Genomic DNA, 18,142 nt, shown 5'->3' on the forward strand with positions numbered 1-18,142 from the left:
GAGATATTTTTAGCAGTGACGATGTCCGCTGTCATCTAACGGAAAGATCATCCCGGGAATCACAGAGCGAATCTACACGTTGTCTGCGCGCGCTCGCTTTGAGTCGCTTTATCTTAACATGAGGACTCAAAGCGCTTTTATTATATGGACTGCGACGGTTCTTCATTTATCTGACATAAAAGGTAAGCACATGGCTTATGATTTACTTGATGAAACCAGCAACATGATTCTGCAATGTTACAGTCTCTGCAGGCTTTGTCTTGCTCGCATGGTTTTTCGGAGTAGTCATCATTACTAATTTATATATGTCCTAATTTTTAATTACATTATTTAGCCTATACGTGAAGCACATTATGGGACTATCTATCTATCTACACTTTTAAAAGTAAAGGTTCTTTATTGGCATTGATGGTTCCATGAAGAACCTCTAATTGAACCTACTAAGGATTCTTTATAGTGGAAAATGTTATATTATTAAAATGTTCTTAGCACTAAAAAAAAAAATGTTCTTTTAAGAACTGATCACTGAAAGGATCTTTGGGGAAACAAATTGTTCTTCTATGGCATCACTGCAAAAAAAAAAACCTAAAACAGTTGGTACCTTTATTTTTAAAAATACATGGAACATTTCCATTACACAAAAGATTCTTTAGTGGAAAAAAAATGGTTTACAAGTAAAGGTTCATTATTGGCATTGAAGGTTCCATAAAGAACCTTTAACATCCATGGGTGACACACACACACATACACACAGATCTATCTATATCTATCTTTCATCACTCCTTTGAAAGTGTCATTGCCAATTTGCACGTTACAATACTGTAAACGGAAAAGATAAAATTAGTAACAATATGTTTGGGAACAGAAAAAACAACAACAGTTCATCTATTATATTTTGAAACATTTTTGTAACTAAAATGTTTTTGGTCTCCAATTTGCATTTATTTGTGTCTCCCCCTTAAGTGCTAATTATATTCTTGAAGCGAGATCTCCGTTCATGGTGTTAATTTCATTCACTTTTGGAACACGTATAGGCTGATGTGGGAGACATGGGTTCGAATTTGGCCTGTCTCCTGTCTGTATAAACAAAAATTGTTTGTTTGTTTTATTGGTTTTTTTTTGTTTATGCATCTAAACTATAGTTTAACTGGCCACTAAGTGGTTTATGATGTAGCAGAGAATAGTGATAGGGTGATCTTTTCTATCTTCTAAATCTTCAAAAACCTGTGCACGTGCACATTTTATCTGTTTTGTTTGTTCCTCTGCTCCTTCTTGACACATAAAGGTCACAACCGCTTTGTTCTGTGGATTCACTGTGCGACCATTAAACTCGGCTGTACAGATCCGGTCTGGAACGCCCACGTAACCGATTCAGCATGAGAACACACAGCGCTCTTCCTGTAGCAAATAAACATGACATTTTTTTTTTTTTTCTTTTTTTTTTTAGATCTACAAGCACAGTTGTAGACTGTAATGTAGACATTTGTAATTAACACATTCTAAATGAACAGGTTTGCTCATTCAGATACTTTCTACTTCTCCCCAAGGTCAGACAACAGATTCATCCCCATCCCTTCTGAATGAAGTCCTTCCTGAAGATCACGTCACTTCAAAAAGTGAGATTTTGGAATCAGGACCCGGTACAGCCTCTCCTCCTCCTCCGACTGATTTGTCAAGCGGTGAGGTCACACCTACTGCTGCTCCTCCATCACAGCCATCCAATGACAGCTCTCCGTCACCAGCCATCACACAGACCCCTGCGCTACAAGATGTCACCACCACCACCACCCTCAACACGGACACAGCCTCAGTGCCAGGCAAGACTAATCGAATTAAACCTAATCTAATTGCAAACGCTATCTGTCATTAATCAGTCTAACTTGGCTTTGAAAACAAATTTGCCATTCATTGGGTTGGGAACAACAACATGGGCAGGGGCAGATAAGGCTGCAAAATTAACAGTTATGAAGAGTTAAAGAGGTTTAACATTTAATACTGAGACAGACTTCAGTTCAAACCATCAACACTTTCAGTTGAAAAGATCGAATTTTAAAGCTCTGCACTGAAAAGAAAAGTGAATTACACAAATAATTACAAAATAATTACAAATGCAAAAATAATGTTTCCAAAATCGTTTCAGTGGTTCATCAACTATAACCGCACTATGCAAGTTTGCCAGATCGGGTAGCGGATCTGTAGTTCGAATGAGACATAAGAAACTACAAATTTGACTTGCTTTATGGCAAGCGTTACTATAGCCAATAAGTGGAGCCTATATAAAAAATAGCCGTTTCTGATGTCGCAATACATCATACTTTCATAAAATCATGCAACATACTCTACCTTGGACATCGTTATTTCCAAAGCCGGTGCTGGATAAACAAATAGCGTGCGTGCGACGGTAGGCTAAATTCTTTACGACAGCGGTAATGGACAATTCCGCATCCAACCTGTAGGGGGACCGAAGAGGAAAAGTGCTTGGTGTTGCTTTAAAGCTACACTGTGTAATTTTTAAAGTTGATTCTTAGCAAAAATGTGCTCATTAATGTGTAATTACTTCTACCAACTAATCAAGTATTCTCGTAAGCGTAGAATCTGCCATTCAGAATACATACGAGCCAGTCGCTCGAATGGCGGCAGCATGTTGCGCCTCCATCTTGAAAATACATTAGCCAAAGAGGGACATACCTGGAAATTAAAGCTTCGCCTTTCACGTTTTTTCACTCAGTGGCACCGTGACGAATGCGAGGGGGATATTACTCGCGACTGCCGGCAGATTTGAAATAATACGGACACCGTAGGAGTTAAACGCCCTCGGAATGGGAGGGGCTAGAAAGTAATATTCAGTTGGTAGTCATAAACAATTTCACCGCTAGATGGGAGAAAATCCTACACAGTGTAGCTTTAAGGACTGAGTAATAATAATTAACAACATGTACTTACTATAGGATTAGGATAGGATTAGGTTTTGTTTGAGGGTTAATTGCATGTAATTATGCATAATTTACTGTTATTACTATGGTAAGTACATGTAACATATGTAAAAATAAAGTGTTACTGTATTTTTTTCTAAAACATACTGCAAATTTCTTTTTTTACTTGCTTTAAACGTTTTACTTTACTTTGCTTTAGTAAGAGCTGTGGCTTTTTGGTTAGTGCTCATGTAGGAAATGTGGGTTAGATTCATTACTAAACCATAAAACTGCTATACATTTTTTAGGAATATTTTGCATTTGATTTTTTTTTCCTTCAGAAATTTCAAGCATTTGCCATCATTATATATTGGCTTCATCACAGTCATCTTCCACGCTGCTCGCTAGATGTTGCCATTGTGTCCGACATTTAAAAACCCATACTGGTCAAACACGAGCTGAGATGACAGTAAAGATAGTGGCATTACTTGCATATCGTTGTATGAATACAATGATTCATGTGTGTGTACATCACTGTGTTCCACTTTAGAGATACAACACTGGGCTTAATGTGACAGAATCAAGACTGAACTCATGAGACTCTCTGGGAAAGTGCCACATTCCACCCACTTGATCAGACGTCTATCTGTAAATAATGGCTGGACGTGGGCGTAACATTTTGGAACACGACTGTGCTTGTAAATAATATCCCTCTCTCATACTGTCATTTCACTGGAAACACAGCTATATTTAGGGCAGTTGAATATCTACTTATTGGTTTACTGCACTTATGCCAGACCTTAAGTATGACTGTTGAAAACAACTTCAAAACAGTAGTTCTTCGAAACTTGCCTGGCAGAAAATAAAACGGGTAAAAAAATACCATAGATCTACACTGAAGGAGGGAGCCGTGACCAGGGTTGCCAGGTTTGCGAACCAAAACTAGCACAATTGCTATTCAAAACCTGCCCAATCATGGCCAAAACTAGCCCAAAGGTTGTTGCTTCAATCTATCTATCTATCTATCTATCTATCTATCTATCTATCTATCTATCTATCTATCTATCTGTCTGTCTGTCTGTCTGTCTGTCTGTCTGTCTGTCTGTCTGTCTGCCTGTCTGTCTGTATGTCTATCTATCTATCTATCTATCTATCTATCTATCTATCTATCTATCTATCTATCTATCTATCTATCTATCTATCTGTCTGTCTTTCTTTCTATCTATCTATCTATCCGTATATCTATCTATCTATCTATCTATCATCTGTCTGCCTATCTATCTATCTATCTATCTATCTATCTATCTATCTATCTATCTATCTATCAATCTATCTATCTATCTATCTATCTATCTATCTATCTATCATCTGTCTGTCTATCTATCTGTCTTTCTGTCTGTCTATCTATCTATCTATCTATCTCTCTCTCTGTCTGTCTTTCTTTCTATCTATCTATCCGTATATCTATCTATCTATCTATCATCTGTCTGCCTATCTATCTATCTATCTATCTATCTATCTATCTATCTATCTATCTATCTATCTATCTATCATCTATCTATCTATCTATCTATCTATCTATCTATCTATCATCTGTCTGTGATTATAGAAAAACATTTAAAAGATAAAAATTTTAAAAGTATTTGAATTAGTGGAAAATCTCAAATAAATCTGTATATCATCCTTTATAGTGCTAATTAGATTCATCTTTGTTATTCATCTTAATGAACTTTTCATGAAATCAACACTGCACACACTCCTGTTTTGAACTGTGGCAGTTTTGCATAGATTAGCACCACTCACACTCTAGTTCTATCAAGCTTTTCACAACTTCTTAAAAAGCTTCAAATCCTTAAATCATACTTTCTCACTTCACTCACATACTTTCTCATCTTACCTTCACTACTTTTTCCTTCTATGTTCAAAGCTTGTGTTTCTGTGCCAATCTTTCTCCAGCAGGTTTTTCTGTTGGCGGCAGCTCATCTCCTTATGTGAAGAGCACCGTTTCAGATTCAGCAGCCACAGCTCCTGCATCATCCATCAGTCCAAGTGAAGGACATCAGACCTTCTCCACCTCAACCAGCAGTGCGTCCCAATCAACACAAACAGCTCCACCATTCACCCCCAGTTACCCTCAGACATCTCAGTTTGCCCTGACCAGCAGTTCAGAGGTCACTGGACCCGCTCCTTCGGAAGACCAAGACGAGCCCTCTGAACTGGACGTGGGTGATCAAGGTGTGTGGATAGCGAAAATAATCATCCTCATGTAATTTCGAACCCATAAGACTTTAATAATAACTTTTTGTGAAAGTTATCCATATGAATCAAGCGGTTTAATGCAAGTCTTCTGAAGAGACACGATCGCTTTATATTATGAACAGATTTAATTTGGGCTTTTTCACTCAAATATGGTCAATTGAAGCTCTGCCTTTTTTAAAATGCATTTCAAGCTTTTTTTATTTGTGGTTGAACTGACCCTTCATGCTCTGTTTGACTAAAGCTAGAAAGATACTCTACTGAAGTATGAGAGAGAAAACGTTTGATAGGTTTGAGTGGTGTCTTTGGTCTTGCAGTAGAGGTCTAATAAGCACATGATGGATGATAATTGAATTATTTTTCCATCTACATTTACTTCTGTGGTCTGTGCAGAGCTCCATTATGTTCCTTCGGTTTTATTAGTTCCTGTGATAGTGATAATTAGTTTCCACTCTTTCACAATCTTCCAGAATCAGGCAAGGCTCCTCACCGCCCTACATCACCCCTGGACCCCCTGCTTGCGGCTCTGGTCACCATTTTCATCATTTGCACTGCCATGGTCTCGGCCGTCCTCTTCCTCAGGTTTCGCCAGCGGAACGAGCATCCAGAATTCCATCGGCTTCAAGATCTCCCTATGGTGAGTCTCATGCCAATATCACATATCTTGGATATTTACAGATTTCTGCACACAGCATTTGGGCAGAAAGTCGTAATACTTAAAGGGATAGTTCAACCGTTGTATTTCTGTGAATGGCATTTTACACATTTGTCACTACTTGTCTGCAGCTTCAAATTCAGAATACAGGTTTGTGACTATTGTCTGGGAGTGCAAATCTCAACATTCAACTTCAGATTTTAATTTGACAGGTTTTCACATTGGCGCTGTGAGTGTAAATATTAGCGTACAAGTACGAATATTTATTGTACAAGTTCTCAGATTCACATCTACGTGCTCTCGGGTTTTGCTGCTCTTTTGCCTTCATGAATTACTCACCTTCATATCGTCCCAAACCCGTATTGAAACACGGGTTTCAATCAAGAAACGAAAAGTCTTATGAGTTTGGAACGACATGAGGGTGAGTGTATAATGACTGAATTTTCATTTTTGTGTGACCTACTTCCTTTAAAGTGCCCCTATTATGCTATTTTAAAGGCTCCTAATTTTGTTTTGTCTCCTACAATAGGTTTACATGCACTTTACAAAACACTTTAATTTTCTCATAATATACATTGCAGCGTCACCTCTTTTCTCACGGTGTCTAAACGATAAATGATTCGGTTTCTCTCAACTCCTCCTTTCTGAGAGCCTACTCTGCTCTGATTGGACAGATGGTACAGTCTGTTGTGATTGGGCGACTGCTTGCAGTGCTTCCTCAGCACTTTACGCACAGCGATACGAACAATAACGATGGCGTCAGTTTTACCGTATTGATTTGGATGTGGCATGTTTTGCAAATCCACAGGCATCTAAAGTAAAAAATCTAATTGCTTTTTTTGCAGGATGATCTCCTAGAAGACACGCCTTTGTCAAGATACACCTATTAGAAAGATTGAATTCCACCATTTCATTATTTGATTCCTCAGGCAGCCAGTGTTGTTATTGTTGCAATTCCCCTGAAAGTCAGCTTTCTCAACTGATCTCTGATTATGGGTTTCGATGATTCTCAGGAGGCTTTGATGCTGAAAAGTGGTTGCGTAATAATAGAAAAAAAGGGTTTCATAAGATAGAATAAAACAAGATATTCAGTCTTATTCGCTGCTAAAATCTGCACAGTTCCCTAATAAAACAGTTTAGTTAAGAGAAGGGAATAAGATTCAACGCAAATTTTTACCATGTACAGTAGGATACGCATGTAGTATTTTAAAGTGAATTAGAGCATTTGCCGAAGATAATGTTTTTCATTTTTTAGACACTATAGTTGTACTCAATATTATAACACTATTATTTTGGTTAATCTGCTTCACTCTAACAGTGACTTTTATAGAACGGTTTATTATGAAAGGTCTACATTTCTTGAATCTACACGAGCAAATAGTGCTGCATGTTTTTCTTTTCAGGGGCTTATTTTCCAAGAAATGTTTTTTGGAGAAAAAAAGTTCCCTGGGTTTAGCATACATGTCTCTGGACTTTTTGCACTGATATTTAGAGCTAAGACAGTGTAGTGAGGAACATTTTGCTTTTTATGTGACAGTGTTCTACAATGAGTGCAATTTTGGGGTTCGGTTGAATTGTGATTTTGATATTTATGACAAAGGTTGATTGTCTCGATCACTAATGAAGGTATGTGAAATAACTTGAAATGTATTTTAGCATATCCACTTCTGTCTATGCTGGTATTTGTGGTAAACCTAGTGCCTAATGTACTTTGTGCCAAAACAACCTGATAAATATATATTGCATAGTTGTGTTGTTGAACCTGTAAAGATAAGAGTTTGTAATAAAAGAGGAAAACTTTATTTTGTGATGCCTCGTGCTATAACACCGAGAACAACATTTAATATTATGATAAAAACAGGAGTATTGTAACAAACATGGTATCATCAGAATAATATAGAAAACATTGAAAAGTTGCATAAGTTAATTTCATTCTTAAGACGAAACTTGTTTATCATAGATTACAAAATATCACAATATTAAATAAACAATGACAAAAATCTGTTAAACCATCAATAACATGTTAATAACACTAAAGGACTTTCAGTTGTTTAAAAATTCATAAACATGAACACTGATTTAATAAGTCATACCAGTTTTGTCTGAAAATAATGGCAGGTCGTCATCGGTTTACGATCGATCTATGGCTGTGAAATGATGATGTCACCATACGGCTCGTCCTGTCGCACTGTGACCTCTCTTGCAACCGTTTGCTCTGTAAACACAAGACGAAACAACAAGACTGCATAAATTCCCAGGCGACTGAACTTTTCAATAAATTAGGAACTGGGGAGCATTTGATTACATTTATTTTGTTGATCGTTGTGTTCCTTCTCACACCGTTATTGGCCTCTAGCTGGTGATTTTCTCCATTTAAATCTTTGTATGTTGAAAATAAAATTGGTTTCATTAATTGGCCCACAAGTCGACCATCCCACCGGGAAAATTGCTCCCAATTTTTGAGGCAAACCCTTGGTTTCATAATTTCATTATGTTCATTTTTTCATGAGACCCCATTTCGCTTGGCAGCGTGCACAACATTTTTTGTATCTTTTGCCAGCGGCTCCGCTTCCGAAGATGGACGAGAGGCGATTCTGGCCGAGCAGGTACATATGTCCTGGCAGAAATAAGCCTTTTAAAGAAAATAAAGGTCTATGTTTCATAAAAATGTTCATGAAATTAACTGAAAATGCCTAATAAAATCATTTATTGATTGTTGTTTAATTTAGTTTTATACATATGTTCTCACATCCATATATTTTGTTGTAATGTCACAAGTAATAATCTCAAGGTTTATCGGGTTTAACACGATTATTTGGTTCTTTTGTAGCGTGGGATTGGTGAAGTGTAATAAAAACAAACATCGTCACGTGTAATTCTTCTCACCGCTGCTTCCTGATGGTTTAGAGGACAATTACTCAGAGTCGCCCCCTGTCGTTTCAAAGAATAGTACAACGGCGAGCGCGTCAAGTATAAACGCCTCATCCGGTTTAGCGAGACGAAAGTATAAACAAGGCTTGCCACAATCTTACCTAGCAATCTCCAAAAGATTCGGGCAACAATTCTACGGCTGGCCTGAATGGGCAGCAGAGAGCGAAAGGTCACTAAATCTTCAATGACATCCTGCGGCCTTCAACAGAAGAAAGAAATACATTAGAAATGTGTTCAGATTAACAATCCACTGAAATGGACAAAACTTGCTGGATAATGATACTGAGCTTTATAGCAGAATATTTTCATAATTGACGAACTCTACACTGTTATTGAACTGAACTGAATCAACACTGAACTGATTTCTTTTTTACATTGACATCAAAAAGAAGCAGATAGTTTTAAGCTTTACCTTAATTGTTCCTCAGTATCCATTGCAATATCTTCCATCACTGGCACTCTCTCCTCTGGGATGTCCTCTAGACCGAACTGAATTTCTGGAACAGGGGATCTAAACCCATGAAAGCAGAAGTAATTATTCAGAAGGCACTTAATTATGCAGCGACTGAGTGTGAAACTCACACCTGTCAAACCAGTCTCTAATGAGAGCGACAGCTACTTCCGTCTCACACTTTCTGTCTCTCTTTTACCATCTCTCCTCTCACCGTCTCATCTCAGGTGTCTCGAGTGGAGAAGAATCCTTGTCTGGTGTCTCCAAAATGACCAAAGAGGCTGCAAATACAATGAAAAATGAACATACTGTAGCAGCTAAACCTGTTATTCTCTTTCTTCCCCTCCCTTCAAAACACGCCACTCATTATTGAAATAAAGTCGATCAACTGTAATCTGAGAAAATCCACAACATTAAAACTCCAGACAGGTGAAGCGAATAACATAGATTTTAAGGGGTGGGATATATTAAGCACCTGGTGAACAGTCAGGTCTTGAATTTAATGTGTTGGAACCAGGAAAAAACTGGTGAGGAAAAGGAAAAAATAGTGGCTAAACTAGATCCATAGAGACTCCACCTCACAACTTGCGGGACTTAAAGGTCCCGTATTATGCCCCTTTTCACAAGATGTAAAATAAGTCTCTGATGTCCCCAGAGTGTGTATGTGAAGTTTCAGCTCAAAATACCCAACAGATCATTTTTTACAGCATGTTTAAATTGTCATTTTTTGGGGCTCAGAAAAACGTGCTGTTTTAGTGTGTGCCCTTTAAATGCAAATAAGCTGCTGCTGGACGGCCCAGGGGGCGGAGCTTCATGAGCTCGCGCTCAGTCTCTCAGGACAATTTCATCTCACGGAATGATGATAATATCAGAAACTCTCAGTAACGGTGTTCATTTCGAGTCGGACAATAATGCCTACAGAGTCAGAGTGCTGTATAGAGATGAAACAGGTATAGTTTAGTAGTTTAATTACGGTTATTATAACGTATTTGTCATCTGCTTGTATGTATCCATTATTTATTAATAGCCTACAAGTCTGCTGTTTCGGACCAGGTCTGAATGATGATCAAACATATACTGATGAGTTTAATAAAGTTTATTGTACATCACACAAAAGATGAAGCGTCAGTTTTACTTCAGAAAATCACCGTAAGAGCTGAGTAAACACAGTAAGTTATAAGAAGTGCGCAAGTACATAAACGAATTTCGGTAGAGTTGAGGGAGCATTCCTGTGGGCGGCGGTTAGTCAAAAAACGGTTCTACTGACGTCATTAAAGAAGGAAGTAGAGGGATGTAGTCCAAACGGGCCGTTCGCTGTAGGCGACTTCTGTTAAATAAAATATCTCGCTTGGCATTGAACTTTGAGCTTTATAATTTTACAGATATTATTTATACTCTAACAACAACATTACACACTAACTAAAGTTTGAAACATGGGATCACGAAGAACGGGACCTTTAAAGGATCTGCTGTTTATGTCTTGGTGCCTGATCCCACAGGACATCTTGAGAGGTCTTGTGGAGACCATGCCTCGAGGCATCAGAGCTGTTTTGGCAGCACGAGGGGGACCTACATGATATTAGGCAGGTGCTTTTAATAATTCTGGCTGATCTGTTCTAATGTAATGTACTGATATTTTACCTGGTGTTTCTTGCTGGAGGAGGCCAGACTCAACCATTTCTCTGGGAATCTACAGTAGTAAGGATGCCGGAAAAAAGATCAGTCACTAAAACAGAACCACTTGTTATACACTTTATTTAAGTTTTATGCATTTGAAATGCATATAGAATATCCATTTGAATCACACAGTTTTAACATAAACTAATAGACTAGGGGCCAGATTTACTAAAGTAGGCAAATTACCGTGAGAGCGCAATTCCAAAAAAACGCCGATGGGAGTGAAAAGAGGGTTCGCACTGATGAAAGCTGTTAGTAAATCTGGCCCACTTTGTTTATTAGTTTCTGTTTATTAGTTTAGTATGTTTAAACTATAATCTTTGGAACATTTTAAATTTCTACACTTTTGATGTCACTGGCACTGGTTGTTAGGGTGTTGCTAAAGTTTTCTGGGTGGTTGATGTGTGGTTTCTAGGGTGTTCAGGGTGATGCTAGGTGGTTGGGTAGCACTGATTTAAAGCCGGGTGCACACTGTGTGACTTATTATCGCCCTTTGTTACTTGTCAGACTGTACGAACATGATCCTCGCTGTAAGCCATGTCACACTGTAAGATCTCAGTTGTCATTAATGTCAGACTGTATGACAGTCAAGACGCGTTAAAAACGGACGCACGCAAGAAAACTTGTCCAGAGTTTTACATCATCAATCAATGACACGTTCGGTGACTGTGAGCTGCGTTACACGTGGGATTTAAATGATAGCTGCAAAGAAACCTCTAACCTTAATTTTGGTCACGGCTTGTCTTGAAAAACGAAGAGAATTTGACGGTCGTTGTAGGAGAAGTCACACTGCAGTACTGTGAGTCAAATCTTCTGACATCTTCAGCTGTCGGTGAACATGTCAAACTAACGTTCAAAGACTTCATATTTTAGCCTAGGATTAGAGGAATCTTTTAGGATTTGCTAAATTTGTTGCAGACGGCCAAATCGTGGCCAAAATCGCACAGTATGCACCCAAGACAGGGTTTCCCAAACAGGGAACTGCAGGGGGTTTGTGAGTTGATGGAACGCAAATCTTAAATATAATATAAATATATATATATAACTCATAAAAATTCAATATTAAAATGAATAAATAATTTTAAAATAAAACACCTACTAAAAGTATATTTTATTTCTCTACTTGCATGTCATGTGACCACATGCAAATGTGTTATTAAATTATTCAAATATTAACTCAAAATCTCAGGGTACTACAAGTAAATATTTTAGGTCAAAGGGGTTTTAGCTGAAAAAAAGAAAGTTTGGGAATCCCTGCTTTAAAGGGATAGTTCACCCAAAAGTTCTGTCAGTAATTACTCACCCTCATGTTGTTCCAACCCCGTAAGACTTTCGTTCATCTTCAGAACACAAATTAAGATATTTTTGATGAAATCTGAGAGCTGGCTCACTCCTTCATAGGCTGCGAGGTTATTGATATCTGCCATCCCAGAAAAGTTATTAAATACATTGTTAAAATAGTCCAAGTGACTACAGTGACTCAATCTTAAGTTTATCAAGCGACGAGAATACTTTTTGTGCGCAAAAACAAACAAAAATAACGACTTTATTCAACTATTCATTTTCTTCTGTGTGGGCCTCTGAGTGAGTTCATGAGAGCGCCACGAGGCATGCGCGAGAACTGAGAAGATGACGCAGATGGGTCTCGATATAGTTTTTAAAATGGTTCTAAAGTGTGCATTTCCTATATGTCCAAGTGCCTTACCAATGCCACAAAATGAATGACTTACCTTTCACACTTTCCCATCAAATGATCGCGAGCGTCATCTTCTCAAAGTATTCTCGTCGCTCAATAAACTTAAGATTGAGCCACTGTAGTCACTTGGACTATTTTAACAATGTCTTTACTAACTTTTCTGGGATGGCAGATATCAGTCACCTAGCAGCCTATGAAGGAGTGAGCCAGCTCTCAGATTTCATCAAAAATATCTTAATTTGTGTCCCGAAGATGAACGAAAGTCTTACGGGGTTGGAACAACATGAGGGTGAGTAATTACTGACAGAATTTTCATTTTTGGGTGAACAAACCCTTTAAGGTATTAACACAAATGGTGTGGGATGAGTTACATCTTAAAATGTAATAGTTAGTGTTAGTGGAAGTAGACCTCTCTTGGGCTGAGCTCTCTCTCCTCTTCTCTCTCTGCTGGTTCTGGTCTTTCCTCCTCTCTCTCTGCTGGTTCTGGTCTTTCCTCCTCTCTCTCTGCTGGCTCTGGTCTTTCCTCCTCTCTCTCTGGCATCTCCTCAGCTGCGGGAACGTCCCAGCGCGGCCTGGATGGAGGGATGGGCCTCACGACCGCGGCCTGTTTCCATAGTGCCAGGATTTCAGGTGGAAGGCCTATGTAGAAAGCATAACACTAAACTGTCAATAATATGCGCTTTAGCTTTAGTTCTGGACTTTATACAGGGATAAAGCTTAGGTGAATATCATGGAAGCTATCATGAAATATCAATAAAGGTCATATTATGACATTATACATGTCTTTACTGTCACTTTTGTTCAATTTAATGCATCCTTGCTGAATAAAAGTATTAGTTTCTTTCAAAAGCAACATTATGATTTTAGGGTGCAATATGGTTGCATTAAGTCGGATATTCACCGACTTACTCATGCAAGGGTTCCCGAGCAGTTCTTTAGCACCCTTTTTTTCAAAGCGTGGTTTGATGAGTGTCGCCTAGGAGAAAAGAAAAAAACACCACTGACAACCATTTTATTCACAAAAATAATGCCGACTTGAATACAGACTGTTCTGGACTTACGAAAGGCCTGGTCTCTGTCTCCGCATCACCGATCTGGGCCTTCATTTCCTCTTGAGATATCTGAGTGTGTTCATCGATGAAGAGCAGCTGTCTCCTCCTCTTCCTCGTCTCTTTAGGAGATTCAGGCCTCACTACAGCAGGCTGACAGAGGGACAGATGGCTTGATGACAAATGTGTCAAATGCTTTAATGTAGCATCAAGACAGACCTCAAGCTTCAAGTTTATTTATATAGCGCTTTTCACAATACAGATTGTATCAAAGCAGCTTCACAGTATTAAATTAAAATAATACATCAATGCTTGTTTCTAGTGGAAAACGTCCACGTTTGGTAATGCTGATCAATAGTATTGTTGATTGATTAATTAAATCAAATATCCCAAACTGAGCAAGCCAAAGGCAACAGTGGCAAGGAACCGAAAAACTCCATCAGGTGACCTAATGGAGAAAAAAAAACCTTGGGAGACCTCACATCCTAACAGGGAGACCTGTGCAGACCTCACATCCTAACACACCTGAAGAAGAGGGCTCCTCTCTCTCACCGCCCTCTCTCTCTCGGGTTCGACGGCCATTTCCTCCTCTTCGATGGGCGGAGGGGATGGTATGGGTACAGCCTCAGATACTGGCGTCCTTTCTCTTTCCTCTAACACAGGCATCTCCATGGGAAGCCCCAAATCCTCCTCAGGCAGCAGGACAACTTCCTGGCTTGATGCGCCAGTGATTTGTGCCCTGGGAATTCATAATCTTAGAGCATAACTTGGTGTTTTTAAACCGGTATAACATTATGGGCCAGATTTACTAACAGCTTGGGTAAAAATGCTCTTTTGGCGTTAAAAAACTACTGTCAGGATTTACTAAAGAAAAATTAGCGCTGAAAAGGCGTGGACAGGGTTATTTTTGCGGCTGATCTTGTTGCATATGTTGTTGCTTGTTGCTCATTTACGGGAGGAGAGTATTTAAATGAATCATGCAAGGTGATTTTATTTACTAAGGTTTGCGCTTGTCAATTTACTGGTGTTTGCGCCATTATTTACCGCCCAAAAAAAGCAGGTCTTAAACCAGACGATAATTTTATTGGTAGATTGCGTTGGTCATTATTGAAATGATCTGCTGCGTTTGTTCTTTAATTTGCTCATCGTCAGTAAATCACGCGCAGAACTTTCCACTCCAATCTGCGCTTTTATGGGATTGCGCTCTCGTGCTAATTTACCCTGTTTAGTAAATCTGGCCCTAAAAGTGAAAAATGTTTTTTGCTTATACATTTAATGCATTTCATTTTAAAACATGAAATAGGGGCTGGACATATTAAAGAGCTTGCTTTTTTTTTTTTACAACTTTCTAATAACTTTAAATTTATGTCATTGCCAGATAAAACCACACTTGACAGCTTTTATATGGATAGGGCTGCATGATAATGGTTAAACTGATAACCACGATTATTTTGGTTAGAAGATATAAATCGCAATTATTAAATCACGCTTGTTCTCATTTGAGAAATTTCTTTTTAAATTTCATCGGAATTATTGCACTTTCACGGAAACACAAATCACGAGAACGTGAACTCAAACGTAGGGTATATTTGACCTCATCTACAATGTAAGAAAATCTTGTTGGTTTAACTTAAAGTAAGTTACCTGGTTACCTTAAAATTTTTAGTTCATTGAAATTACAAAATGTAAGGTAGTGCAATGAAGGAGATTCGTTTAATCAATAGAAACTCCAAATATGTTATCTGAACCACATTAATGATCTAAGTTGATTTGACAAAAAAAATTTACAGTGTAGTTTCCTGATTTATTATATTTATCATATACATTTACGCACTCTCTTATGAAATTTAAACCCTTAAGAAACTTCTCTCAAAAGCTAAAACAGTGAAATAATCAAAATATATGTAATAAAAATGGAAGCGTCTCAGACGAAACGCAATAAATGCTGTCATGTTATCTTCCATTTGGATGCAGGTGTTTGGGAACGCAATTATGCGAGAAACTTCTGGAAGGTCATTATACCAAATCATTCTGATGACACACTTTGGCTCACGCATTTCAGAAAGATCAAACCAACATTTGAGATGCTGTGCAATGAAACTGATCTGCTGGTTAGTCCAGTTATCCAATCACATCCTCTGTTGAGGCAAAGTCACGTGAGATTTTTCGTAGCGCGCTGACGGATTTATTTAGTAAATGTGTTTCCATCGTAGTTTCAGCGCATGTCTTCTTATCGGATAAAACAATTAGCCGCCTCAATGGAGCACATACGTTTTTTTATGCTCATCTTGGCGATTCCATCCAGCTTTTTTATGTGATATCCCAAAATTTGAATGAAAATAGGTGGATGGAAACAGCTACTGAGAAGGTTTGATCGCAGATTTATTCACAGAAAATAGTGAAGAAACACAGATTGGTTATTCTGAACCTTCATTTGAGCAGAATATCGCAGTGGAGGTTGCTAAAAATACATGTTTGTTGGTGTTTCAAATCATCAAAGTCTGGGTGGAAAATGCATCCATTTAGGAGAAAATTTCTGACTGTGGAAATGAATCACTTGACATCTGAGAAGCCAAAGTTCGAAAGCTTGCGGAGGCTTGCTATACCAGTACAAGATCATGAAATATCAAATCAAAAAGGATATATTTAACGATTATATAACGATTAGGCTTAGTTAATCGAGAGAAGCAGAAATCATGACCACAATTAAATCATGGTTAATAGTACAGCCCTATCTATGGACTAACCAAGGTGAAAACTACAGCTTCTGGATTCAAGATTTTGATTTCATGGGGACTTTAAAGCCATCAACCCTAAAAGCTTTCTTTTCAAAACTGGGAAGTTTTCCATTTTTAGTATCTTTTGTTTACTGAAAGCGTACTTAAAAGCGTAAGAGCAAGTTTCTGAAGTGTAGTTGTCTAAACGTACAGATCTAAAGAGGCTGATGTTGTCAGATCTCTTGCTGCCTCTCTCTCAAGTGCTGCTCTCTCTTGCTCTCTTTCATCAGGCATCCTCGGCTCTTCTGTCTCTTTCTCTATTTGCTCTCTTTCTCTGTCTATCTCCAGCTGCCTCTCATCTTCACCTGCAAAAAACAGTCCCTTCTCAAGTTTGAACCTGAAACTGATTTATAATGTCTGCAAGATACAACGTGACAGAAACCGCAGAGATAAAACCACGTGAACTGAGCACTGACTCATAATGAGTGTTTGGTCAAATCTTGCCAAACCTGACATCAACAAATTCTCATTATCATAACAGATGTGGATGTTTTATTTTTGGGTTGCCTCATTATTCTTAATGGTGATTCTTATTAGATTCTTATTACTGCAATAACAAAAGAGTCTTTTTGTAAATAATTTTTTTTTTTTTTTTTTTTTTTTACATTTATTTTACATTATAGATTATTTCATTTAAATAAGTATAGTTTTAAGCAAACACAAAAAGCTACAAATAAGTATAAATACTTATAAAAATAAGTAGATAAGTATTAAAAAATATTTAAATGAGGATAGTTTGAAGCAGCACAAAAAGATACAATGAAGTTTAAATACTTGACATTTTATAAAGTATTTTTAGTAATTTTTTATTTAATTATATATTTTTTAATTTAAATGAGCCAGCCAGCACAAAAAAACTACAATGAAGTATAAATACTTGACATTTTCTATAGCATTTTTACTTATTTATTTATTTTAATTTTTTCTATTTAAAAAGGCATAGTTTAAAGCCAGCACAATAAGCTACAGTGAAGTATAAATACTTTTAAACACAATACTAGTATAAATACAATTTATATAGTGTTTTTTAATAATTTCTTAAATTTTTTATTTAAATGAGCATAGTTTAAAGCCAGCACAAAAACTACAATGAAGTATAAATATTTCACATTCTTATGAAATATAAATATTACTCTTTATTCTTTATTTTTAGCATTAATGTATTTGTATTAAAGTAATGAGAATCAGGGAGTAATGTGCTTAATTGTCATAAAAAATAAAAGAAGATATTTTGAAGAATATCGGTAACCAAACAGTTGATGGACCCCATCGACCTCCATAGTATTTTTTTCCTACAATGGAAGTCAGTGGGTGCCGTCAACTGGTTGGTAACTTGAGGGTGAATAAATGCTGACAGAATTTCCATTTTGAAGTGAACTATTCCTTTAAAGTTCATTATATATCTGTGCAAGTATAATCTGCCTCTTCATTCTGGCGCCAGGATAATTCTGGGTTTGAGTGAAAGCAGCACTCACGCTCAAGAAAGTGTTCGGGCTGCTCCAGCAGTAGCTCCACCAGGTTGGACTCGGGCAGATCTGCTCCTTCAAACTGAGGAAACAGAGAGACGACACCGTGGAGACACACAGCTGGAGTTCAGGCAGTGATGCTGACAGTGACTGAGTGACAGCTGTACCTCTGGCTCAGGCATGACGACTGGTTCTCTTTCCGTCAGAGTGATGGACTCCTGACTGGCCGTGATGCCTAGAGGGGAAACAAGGAGCTTTAAAAATACACTTAC

General features: G+C 37.7%; 2 protein-coding genes across 2 annotated transcripts; one reads left to right on the forward strand and one right to left on the reverse strand.

Annotated features, from left to right (window-relative positions):
* Positions 1 to 5: 5 nt before the first annotated feature.
* LOC311086686 (uncharacterized protein) lies at positions 6 to 7,624 on the forward strand. Its single transcript, XM_084119686.1, has 5 exons — positions 6 to 182; positions 1,548 to 1,817; positions 4,872 to 5,147; positions 5,639 to 5,805; positions 6,669 to 7,624. Exons 1-5 carry the CDS (start codon positions 119 to 121, stop codon positions 6,711 to 6,713), a joined length of 822 nt encoding a protein of 273 aa, XP_083975812.1. The 5' UTR covers positions 6 to 118; the 3' UTR covers positions 6,714 to 7,624.
* A 224-nt stretch (positions 7,625 to 7,848) lies between these two features.
* On the reverse strand, positions 7,849 to 17,931 carry LOC311086684 (uncharacterized protein). Its single transcript, XM_084119684.1, has 10 exons — positions 17,880 to 17,931; positions 14,153 to 14,366; positions 13,640 to 13,780; positions 13,488 to 13,554; positions 12,988 to 13,217; positions 10,847 to 10,895; positions 9,420 to 9,486; positions 9,167 to 9,265; positions 8,856 to 8,953; positions 7,849 to 8,038 (listed from the first exon to the last, which is right to left on the reverse strand). The coding sequence occupies exons 2-10, from the start codon at positions 14,297 to 14,299 to the stop codon at positions 7,965 to 7,967; spliced, it is 972 nt and encodes a 323-aa protein (XP_083975810.1). The 5' UTR covers positions 14,300 to 14,366; positions 17,880 to 17,931; the 3' UTR covers positions 7,849 to 7,964.
* Positions 17,932 to 18,142: the final 211 nt, after the last annotated feature.

This window comes from Abramis brama (genome assembly GCF_963993115.1).
Source record: "Abramis brama genome assembly, chromosome: 7".
NCBI classification, from domain to species: Eukaryota; Metazoa; Chordata; class Actinopteri; order Cypriniformes; family Leuciscidae; genus Abramis; species Abramis brama.

What these genes read in the sequence shown, in the direction of transcription:
- LOC311086686 (XM_084119686.1), top strand. Translation starts at nt 119, where the DNA reads ATGAGGACTCAAAGCGCTTTTATTATATGGACTGCGACGGTTCTTCAT. An exon ending in GGACACAGCCTCAGTGCCAG is followed by an intron (nt 1,818 to 4,871) that starts GCAAGACTAATC and finishes TTTCTCCAGCAG; the next exon opens with GTTTTTCTGTTGGCGGCAGC. An exon ending in ACTGGACGTGGGTGATCAAG is followed by an intron (nt 5,148 to 5,638) that starts GTGTGTGGATAG and finishes ACAATCTTCCAG; the next exon opens with AATCAGGCAAGGCTCCTCAC.
- LOC311086684 (XM_084119684.1), bottom strand. Translation starts at nt 14,299, where the DNA reads ATGGAGATGCCTGTGTTAGAGGAAAGAGAAAGGACGCCAGTATCTGAG. An exon ending in AGACAGAGACCAGGCCTTTC is followed by an intron (nt 13,555 to 13,639) that starts GTAAGTCCAGAA and finishes CTTTTCTCCTAG; the next exon opens with GCGACACTCATCAAACCACG. An exon ending in AATCTTTTGGAGATTGCTAG is followed by an intron (nt 8,039 to 8,855) that starts GTAAGATTGTGG and finishes TTGTGTTTACAG; the next exon opens with AGCAAACGGTTGCAAGAGAG.